This window comes from Tasmannia lanceolata, unplaced genomic scaffold (assembly GCF_043159265.1).
Source record: "Tasmannia lanceolata isolate RefF3 unplaced genomic scaffold, GAP_Taslan_0.1 ptg000023l, whole genome shotgun sequence".
NCBI classification, from domain to species: Eukaryota; Viridiplantae; Streptophyta; class Magnoliopsida; order Canellales; family Winteraceae; genus Tasmannia; species Tasmannia lanceolata.
The window spans coordinates 34,258,276-34,268,917 of NW_027518700.1; the positions used below are offsets into that span (position 1 = coordinate 34,258,276).

Here is a 10,642-nt window from a genome sequence, read left to right on the forward strand (position 1 = left end):
AATTTTGGTGAACCGCATTTTTGCGGGTCAGAAATTTGATGACCCGCGCAGCCCGCGGGTGGGCCGGGTTAACCCGCGGGTCACCCGCAATTATAAGCAAATATAAGATGGGATTTAAATTCTCCTGATTTGACGTGATTTGACCGCACCCAAGTTTTTCCTGTAATTGTAATAACTCTACACATGTTTGTCGTATTTTTCTCGTTATTTTATAATTACATAACCATTTATCCCGTAATTTTTCATCTAAAACTTTATAACTCAGTTATTTACTTTTCTTTTTTGTGTAATGATTACGTTTTTTTTACTTTTTCTTTTGCTAGAAACCTTCGCCCTCTCTGCGCATCTTTGCACAGCGTTAAAAAAAAAAAAAACGAAATGTTACCAACACTGCTGAGGGCACTCTCACTTTTTTAAACGTATGGTATGGCCCACACCATCGGATGATCCAAACCGTCCATTAGATGGGCCATAGGCAAAATAGGTTATACTCCAAAAATCATTTACATCTGATAATTTTCCAAGAGCTGATAACATTCTCCAATAAATTCTTAAAAATTACTTTAAAATGCGGGTGCCCGCGGGTTGACCCGGCCCAACCCATGTTTTTGCGGGTTGGGTTGCCCGCGGGTCAAATTTTGGCGGGTCACTAAAACCCAGACCCGTGCCCGCAAATTTGCGGGTGGGCCGGGTCAACCCGCGGGGGTCGGTTTTGCCAGGTGTCTTCCAGTAGGTTACTTTCCTCAGAGGCAAGAGATGGGCCCCACGTCGAGGAATGTTCTAGAGCCACTAATTCTACTAAATCTGCTTGCAGACGTGTCGGAACTTCCTTTCTCTTGAGGACAGGTGTATGCTTCAGAGCGCGGTCCCACAACCTACACACGGAAGGTCGAGAGTGAAACTTAAAAATCTTATCCACACGTTTCTGTCTTCCATTGGAGAACTCACGTGATGACCGTTAGCTAGGCATGCGTAATGATGAAATTTAAATTAAATGAATCAGAATTCAGAAAAGACCTAAAAATATCCGAAAATGAGTGATGTAGGTTACTCATATTTTGAGGCTTTCTTAAGTCTTAACTACTGTTAACACTGTATTACCATAAACCGCCCCTTCTCTACCCAAAAATTACGGAAGAATCCTGGAATAATTCTTTTCACCACTATTCGTTCTGAATCAGGAGGGCAAAAATGACAACAGGGCAAATTAAAAGGGGAACCACTCAAGATGTGGTATTCTGATTCCACCGTCTTGGAACTTGTAAAAAAAAAAAAACGTTTTATTAGAATTTTTTAAAATTAATTTTCTTTCAATTTTTTATGGAAATCAAAATCGGATGTCAACTCAGATTCGTGAACCGGAAATCAAAATAGGAATCTTATGGTGCCCCCATTAGTGGAAAGGTTGGGCTAAATATAGGGGTGCAACTTGGGTTGGGTCGACCTTTTGCTAAAAAATGAATAGGAATCAATAATAAGAACCCGACCCGATTTTAAGGTAAAAGCTCAACTTGAATTCCCAAAAATCAACCAGAGTTGCACCCCCCTAAACTACATGTGTCATCATTTGCTCCATTTGAAAGATAGGGAAATTATATGGTGGCTGGCCGTGCATGCACGGGTAGACCTGCCAAAAAGTGATATGGACCTGTAGGTCCATCCGGCCTGCCCGTAATTTACAGGCCCAGGTCACTAAATCGGTGACGTGTTGAAATTTGATCCGGCCCGCACGGGGTCCCTTCAAAACTGTCTCGGACCGGGTGGACCCGTAGGTGCCCTTAAAAACCCAAATTATCGAGATTTTATATGGTGTAAGCCCTAAACTCCTGTATTTTTTACAAAGTATTGTACGGAGCACATGGATGATCTAAACCGTCCATGTGATGGAACGCAACGTAAATAAGTTGTACCCCTCCAAAAATCATTTCCATAGGATGATCCTAGCCCTCCGATCTATAGAGGTTTCCATAAATAATAATATGCAATTCCTCCATTAAATAAGAGGGCAAGGATCATCATATGGAAATGATTTCTTGAGCATAACCTATTTACGTTAGGTCCATCACATGGATTTTTGGATCATCGTGTGGGAATTAAAATAGCAAAAAAAGAAAAAAAAACCCGGATGACCCGCGGGTCCATTCGGCCGTATGGGTGGAGTTCGGGTTCGGGTTCACCAAATTGTGACTCGTAAAATTCGGGTAATCTATGAACAAGCCCGTACCACCTGGTCCCGTACAGGTTGGGTGAAACCCGGACCGGCCCACCCGTTTGCCAGGTCTATGCACGGGCAGCCCCTAAATAGTCAGGCCCACATCGTCTGGGTGATCCAAACCATTCATTAGATGGGCCTCGACATAGACAGGGTTTCCAAACTCAATTTCTCTTGTAAATTAAGATAGAAACAAGGGCATTATTGTATTTTCATGTAAAAGTAGGAGATTGATGGATGAAGATTAGTCGTATATTCGCTTCTTTCTTTCACTTAAGACAGCCCTTTCTTGTCTATCTATGACTAGTATTTTAGTATTTTACACTACAGGGGGCTGTTCCAAGTAAAAATAGAGCCAAAGTTTTTTCGTCGGTAATATCAAGGGGCCGATCAACGAGCATAAAAGTTAGGGTTCTGTTCGGCATTTAAATCCTTTTTCTCTCTCAAAGGTTCCTGGTGTTATTCTTCCTTTTCGGAGGTAATTCGATTCGATTCCTGTCACTTTTTTAGATGCATCTTCCTAAATTTTCAGCTTAATCTTATTTTTTGTGGAACTGATTGCATGTTTTGTGTGTGAAATCAATTTTTTGGCAGGATTTTCATTGATTTTTGTTTAATATGCTTTTCAGATATCTGAGGGTTTATTTTTTAATCTTTTCGTTATTGGCATTTTTTGGTCGATTTTATGCGTAGACTATAAGTTTTGTTTTTTTTATAAATCTGAAATTTTTGGTCGATTTTATGTATGAATTTTTTTTTTTTTGGAGATTTATGCACAGACTCGTTTTTTTTGTATAAATCTGATTTTTTGTCTTATTTAACTTTATTTAACTTTTATTCGCGGTAATCTTGGTATGCTTTCACCTGGATTTGGTTATTTTTGTATTCGGGTTTTAGCTATTTTCCATACGAATCTGCTTATTTTCATCCGTTGATCTGTCTTCCGATTGAAATGTTGGTCCTTTTGTGGCATATTTGATGAATTTTCAATATTTCAGAACCTTTTGTATATCTCTATTCTTTATATCGATGTTTCTTATTTTTATTTTCATTTGAATTCTCCCTTTTGTTATGGCTTGTTTGTTTTTATATGTGAAAGTGGCTGATCATATGGCCTATCAATTCAATTTCTTCTCCATGTAGCCTTTTCGGCGAAGCTGTTTCTGGGTCTTTTGAGATTTTTATAAGAACTTTTGTTTTTCTGGACAACGAATTGTTGCTATATTTGGATTTCCGCCTTTTCATTGTTTGATGTTGTTCACTTTCATTTTTTATGCATGGAAAATTGGTATAGCTTGCAGGAATTGTACTATCTCTGAGGTCTGAAAGAGGGAAAAGTTGTCTTTGTTTCTTTCTCTTACTATGTGATTTTAATGGAAGGTTTTGTATTATTTGGCGACATAACTTTTGGCTGTTTCTTGTTTCTCATATTTGTTAATTATCTTTTCTCTATTCCCTTTTGTTTTCAACAATTTTATGTGGTTACCATTTTAAAAAAAAAAACTAATTTTAGGTGGCTAACTTTTGGCTGTTTCTTCTTTCTTGTTTCTCTTATTTGTTAATTTTCTTCTCTCTGTTACTTTTTGTTTTCAACAATTTTAGGTAGTAAACTTTTGGCTGTTTCTTGTTTCTTATTTGTTAATTTCCTTCCCTCTGTTACTTTTTGTTTTGACCAAGTTTAAGTGGTTGTTTTTTAAACGATTTAAAGGTTGCTAATTTCTTCTATAACTTGTGGCTGCTTCTTGCTATATTCTGTAATTTTGAGCTTTTTGAATGAAAGTCTTGGTCCTTTTGCTGATGGATCTTGGCAATTTGAGGGAGAGGAGATAAGAGTATTAGTTGAAATAGCTATTTTGGATTCTGTATTTCCAATCTTATGCAATTTATTGATTTCTTTTCTCTTATTGTTAGTTATTTCTGTCACTTATTTTTCCTTCTTTTCATCTGTAAATTTGAAAGTATAAGCATTGATCTTTTTTATTCTTTCAGATAATACTGTATCTTGGTTAGCGAGTTGAATCTCCTTGCTCTGTTCTTGGACAATTCTACTGAAGTTCCGATTTTGTGCATTTTTAAGCATTCTATAGTTGATAATAAAAAAACAACCTGGGAATGCTGAAAGATGTGCTTGGGCGCCGAGAAATCCTTCTCTGAGGCCAATGAGGTTGTGGATGTCCTTAACCTTCCCCACTTCATCCTAGATGAGATTGGATGTAAAGCACACAGTCGACTGCCACACTGTGCTCACATGCACGATGAAACTACAAGTTATAGAAACCCCGCCGTGTCAAATCACAACCTTTGTGAAGACGGTTGAGCTCCTCTAGTGTTGAACCTCCCTCCCCATAAATAGCTTAAATTATATTAGCGGGTGGGGTGTGTAGCACAGTAGCAGAGTACCGCATATTAGTTTTCACAACTTGGTATGGAGAATAAAGGGAGCATCTTGATGCAAAGATATGAAATAGGAAGATTATTAGGGCAAGGCACCTTTGGGAAGGTTTACCATGCTAGGAACCTTGGAACTGGACAGAGTGTTGCCATAAAGATGATTGACAAAGAGAAGGTGTTCAAGGTTGGAATGATAGATCAAATCAAGCGAGAGATCTCGGTGATGAGGTTGGTCAAACACCCGAATGTTGTTCAGCTTTATGAGGTTATGGCTAGCAAAACCAAGATATACTTTGTCATGGAATATGCTAAAGGTGGTGAACTCTTTAACAAGGTAGCCAAGGGCAAGCTCAAAGAGGATGTTGCACGAAAATACTTTCAGCAGCTGATCAGTGCGGTGGATTTCTGCCATAGTAGAGGTGTTTATCACCGAGATTTAAAACCTGAAAACCTTCTATTGGATGAGAATGGGAATTTGAAGGTTTCAGATTTTGGGTTGAGTGCCCTTGCAGAATCGAAGCAACAGGATGGGCTACTTCACACGACTTGTGGGACCCCGGCTTATGTTGCTCCTGAAGTGATTAGTAGAAAAGGGTACGATGGGGCAAAGGCTGATATCTGGTCATGTGGGGTTGTCTTGTTTGTTCTTATGTCAGGTTATCTCCCTTTCCAGGATTCAAATTTGATGGAAATGTATAGAAAGATTGGCAAAGCGGAATTCAAATGTCCTAATTGGTTTCCATTTGAAGTGCGTAGACTGGTATCGAAGATATTGGACCCGAACCCAAGTACTAGAATTTCCATTGAAAAGATTATGGAAAACTCTTGGTTCAAAAAGGGGTTCGACGCCAAATTAGTTAAAAGTGAAACAGAAACAACAGAAATTGTTCCTATGGATTTTGACTCTGTTTTTGGTTCTTCTGACAATGGGATTGCTGAGAGCAAAGCAGAGTTAGTGAATTGCACAAACTTGAATGCCTTTGATATCATCTCTCTTTCTGAGGGATTTGACCTTTCTAATTTGTTTGAGGAAAATGACCATAAGAGAGAAGCAAGGTTTACATCTAAACAGCCTGCATCGGTGATCATATCAAAGATAGAGGATATTGCTAAGCGTTTGAGGCTGAAAGTGAAGAAAAAAGATGGTGGGGTTATGAAATTGGAGGCATCAAAAGAAGGGAGAAAGGGGGTTTTGTCAATCGATGCTGAGATCTTTGAGGTCACTCCGTCATTTCATTTGGTAGAGATGAAGAAATCGAGTGGGGATACATTGGAATATCAGAAGCTATGGAAACAGGATGTTAGACCTGCTCTCGCGGACATTGTTTGGGCCTGGCAAGGGAAGCAGCAGTAGTCTAGAATGCACCTGACGTGAAACTTTTTGCTATGGGATTCACATTTGCGGGCAAGATCTTCTTGTTCAAGTAATTTCCTAATGTTATTCTAAATCTTCTAAATGTTATCGTGTATCTCTTCTTGTTCAAGTAATTTCCTAATGTTATTCTAAATCTTCTAAATGTTATCGTGTATTGTTCTAGACAAGTTGTGTTGTTGATTCTTATGACTATCTTACAGCTTTGTGAATTTGTTGCACTTCGTTGTTTGTATTTTGGAGGTTAATATTTATGGAACTTCATATAGGTAATGGATCTTTGAGCAAATGAGAGTTGGATATGCGCACAAAACTTTAAAAAGTAATTGTTAGACTCCACAAACCACAAGAAAAAACACCCTACATTTTGCTTGTATCTTGAAACATGTGCAAAACCATTCCTGCTTTTAATGTCCAAACCTTCATTTTCTATTTCATGGGCTGGTACTGAAATTGATTTGGCAGATGCAATATTTATTTTTTTCGTAAAAGTTAAAATTATATTTTACCAACTTTTTATATGGTGTTTTCATGCGTGTTTTTCTTTTTAAAAAAAATGAAGTGTTGACCCACTTCTTTGAAGATCCAAACCTTTCATTTGTTGGGCCACTATTTAAAAATCATCTCCATAAGATTTATTAACCAACCGATCTTAGAGGTATTTATAATGTCCGGCCCCTCTTAACAATTGGTATCCCAAGAAATCTCTTCAAAACAGATACATGACAGACACTATCTCTATTTTCTGCTTCTTATTCTTCCGTCCAAGACTGTAAACTTCCATTGTATCAAATGTTTTATGAGAAAAGTGTTCCTGCGCTACAGCGCAGGAAGCTCCCTCTGGTTTAGTTGTTTATAACACCTCCCATTCGTCACTTTTTGTGGACCTGCAAAGGTGGACCCGCTAAACGAACCAGTAGAAGGCTTTATAACACAACTAAAGCGCAGGGAGTTCCCTGTGCTACAGCGCAGGAACACTGTTCTCATGTTTTATAGTCAATTAATCTTTGTGATGTTGCTCTTTCCATGGGATCTGATGAAGGGAAACAATATAGCATCTGAGATAATTACAATAAAATCTTCTACAAGCTTTCTGCTATTTCCTTATGTGAATCCTGGATGAGTCCCTCCCGAACATAATCTACTCCTTTTTGTGCAAACCTCGGGTTTTCTCACCTAGTCCAACTACAGGAGAACTAAGAACTAAGAGCTCTCCCTCCGTTTCATGTCCATTTTTTTCCCGTAAGAATGCTGGTGTAACGAATATCATCCAACTGAACATTTTAATCTAGTAACTCTACAACCTAACCCAATACGTTGTAAAGAGTCCTGTTCCTTCAGGGCATGCTTGTTTTGGATTTTGAGAACCGGTTGGTGGCGTCTGGATCCGGGTCTGCGATCGCGCGGTCGGTAGAGGGCCTCCGCGGGGTCTGCAATCACAAAAAAAAGGGGGTCCGGGGTGGGTCCCGGACGACCACTTCGACACCCAAGTCAGATCCTTCGACCAGTCAATATAAAGAACAGCTAGAAAGGGAGGGGGTTTTGACCAGGGTTACCAGGGCCGGTGCGCGGGGACATTTCTGGGTGCATAAATGAGCGAGTCAGAGGGGACTAGCAGGGAGGGCAGGATGGGATTCCTGACCTCCTCTGTTGTTGCCTCGCCTCTTTTTCCGGTATTGCGGGGTGGAGGATGGGTGAATTCCCGACTTTCCGGGGTCTGAAGGAAAAAAAAAAGGTCTCTTTCTCTTCTTCCTTTCCCTCCCCTTTTAAAGAGGGGTGTGCGGCCCTTTTCATCATTATGGAGAAAAAAACTTCAGTTGCAGGATTGGGCCGTCCCTCTGCCTCGCCGGCGCGCGTGGCTTTGGCGGCCATTTCCTTCCCTAATTTGTGATGATGAGGCCTGGGTGGTGAGAGTGCCATTTTCATCATTATGGAGGGAAAAACTTCCTTTGCAGGATTGGGCCGTCCCTCTGCCTCGCCGGCGCGCGTGGCTTTGGCGGCCATTTCCTTCCCTAATTTGTGATGATGAGGCCTGGGTGGTGAGAGGGCGACACGTGGCATGAATGTGTGGTCTCTGCTCGTGCATGGATGACACGTGGCGATATCTGCTCGTGCAGCCGTATTTGTGCCCCATCATAACTCCCCCTTACTCCTTTGGTCCATTGAATGGGCCAAGGGAATAACGTTATGTTCGAGGTAAGTCACGATGAGGATATTTACGAGGGCTCCGGGGTGCGAGGAGACGTGCCGTTTTATCTGGCGGCTGTCCTTGGGAAGCGGCAGCGTCGTTAGGGAGGCTGCGTTGTCTCGAGGCACCAGGATTTCTTTTCCGAGTTTAAAAGAGGGGAATTACCCCGGTGTCTTTTTGTGGCTCTTCGTCGCTCTTCTTCTTTCCTTTGCGGTAGGGGTTTTTTTTTTTGTATATTTTCCAGTAACATGTCTGGCTCTTCTTCACGGGTTAGGGGCAAGACCTGCTTCCTCCAGGAGTCGTCGAGCGACCCTGACTTGTCCTCCGATCCGGAGGAGGATCTCGTGGCTCGTCGGAAGAAGGCTAAGGGGGGCCTGGGCGCTTCGTCGGGCTTCCCCCCCCCTTCGCCTTTCTTCCCTGCCTAGGAAGGACAGATTGTCCAGGTCCCGCGTTGCCCGGGAGTGGTCGTTTTTCTCTCGAGCCTATCGTCAGGGAACGGAACTGCGTGGGCGTGTTTCGAAGATGGGTCGGGAGATCGAGGACTTGAAGCGGGAAAACGAGGTTCTTCAGAAGAAAGTTCATCTTCTCAACGAGCAGCTGTTGGAATATGAGGTGGACCCCTTGCTGGAGACCTCTTGGGAGGAGGAGGGGAACTCTTCTGGGGAGGAGTCGTTCTCCGATTAAGCTTTGGCTTTCTATGTTTTCCTGTGTGTCTATCCTTCTCTGGCGGGGATCTCTGAGGCCTGCGTGCCCTGTGCTGTTTTTTGGTGTCTCTTTATTTTGTAGGCCTATGGGCCAGGAGGATGTTAATGGGTAGCTTATGTGTATTTGGGCCATATCTCTTAATGTTGTTGTTGGTTTGTGATGGAGAATCTCTGTGTTTGCAAGAATTTGTGATGCTCCGACCTTTCCGTATGGCGCTTCGACTCATGGCGGTTGCCTTGGGTTTCTCAATCGGCGCCACGTGTGCGCGTCCCATCGACTTAGAAAGGGCGGGAGTTCGAACGACAGGTGTCAAAACCCTAGCCCTTTTTAAAGCCTTTTTGGGGATTTCATTTTTTACTTTATTCCTTCGTCTTCCTCGATTAGAACGGATTTTTCTCCGCGGCGATTCTTCTACGTGTTGTTTGTCGTCCACGCTTCGCTCGGTGAGTTCTGTGTCTTTGTTTCATAGCTTAAGATGTCTGTTGCGACTGTGCCTCAGAGCCCCTCTTCCGCGTCGGTAGAGGTGGTGGAGAGGGCTCCGGTGAGAAAGAGGAGGCGGTTGTCTGTAGAGGGTGGGAGCGGCGTCGCTGAGGATGTGCGGCAGCCGACGGAGTTGAGGGATAGTTCCGGGACCTCCGGGTCGTCGGTGGGGGCCGCTACTTCGGAATCTCCGGCTCGAGTTTCTTATGCTCGTGGGGCGGAGATTGGGGACATTCGGCCTGGCGCCGTTATTCGTCCCGGCCGGGTGGCGTGTTTCAGGAATACATTGGAAAAAGGGGCGGCGGAGAAAATTAGGAGGGAGTTCCATATCCCCGACGATTATGGGATTAGAGTCCTCTCCTTTGTAGAAGGGGTGTGTGGGGGTACCACGGAGGAAGAGGTAGCTTTCTACGTGGAAGCTTTCCGGGCGGGGGTTAGGTTTCCGCTTTTGGACATTATAATAGAGGCCCTCGAGTTCTACCAGGTGGCTCCTTCCCAACTGGCGCCTAATAGTTGGCGCACACTCCTGGCCTTTGTGGCCAAGGCGGGTCTTCATAAGGTTCAGCCCACCCTTCCGCTGCTCCGGGCCTGCGTGGCCCTTAATCCGTTGGTGAAGGGGGAGGACAGCTGGCTTTATCTGACCCAGCGTCCTCAGGTGAAGATTGCAGCGAACTTGCCTTCGTCCATCAAGAAGTGGAAGGAGGAGTATGTGTTTGTTACCCCTCCATCGGACGCTGGCTGGGATTTTCCTCGTTCTTGGAGGCGCTCTGTTGAGTGGCGGAGGAAGTCCCTTCCCGACGAGTCTGACTATAACAAGTTTGACTTGGGGAAGCTCGCTTCTGGGGAGGCTATTGACGTCTCCGAGTTTAGATGGGAGAGGAGCCTGAAGAGGTTTGGCTTGGTGGGAGCTGTGGAGAGGAGGGTCCGTTGTACGGGCGAGGGAACGGGGGAGAGTTCAGCCAGCTATCGTGGTGAGCCCCTCCCCTCTTCCTCTCTCTTTGTTTTTTTTTTTTTTTGTTGGTTTTCCTTTGTTTTGAGCGATTGTTATTCTCTTTGTTTGCGACAGGAGAGATGTCTTCTTCTGGTGACGTTGGTAAGGGGAAGGAGGTTGCGGCGGTGACAACGGGCTTGTCGAGTCGGAAGAAAATTCCTTCTGACTTTATGGCCGCGGCCAGGCTGGGTCGGTCGCAAGCGAGGCTCGCAACATCTATGCCTTCCAGCCCCTCTGGTCGGGCGGTTGGAGAGAAGGGGCCGGTTAGTTCCTCACCCCCGGAGTCTGAGCATCCTGCCAGGA

General features: G+C 43.5%; 1 protein-coding gene across 1 annotated transcript; it reads left to right on the top strand.

The window, feature by feature from the left end:
- The first annotated feature begins 2,531 nt into the window (after positions 1–2,531).
- Positions 2,532–6,196, top strand: LOC143855714 (CBL-interacting protein kinase 18-like). The gene is made up of 2 exons (XM_077365798.1): positions 2,532–2,690; positions 4,202–6,196. Exon 2 carries the CDS (start codon positions 4,638–4,640, stop codon positions 5,955–5,957), a length of 1,320 nt encoding a protein of 439 aa, XP_077221913.1. The 5' UTR covers positions 2,532–2,690; positions 4,202–4,637; the 3' UTR covers positions 5,958–6,196.
- Positions 6,197–10,642: the final 4,446 nt, after the last annotated feature.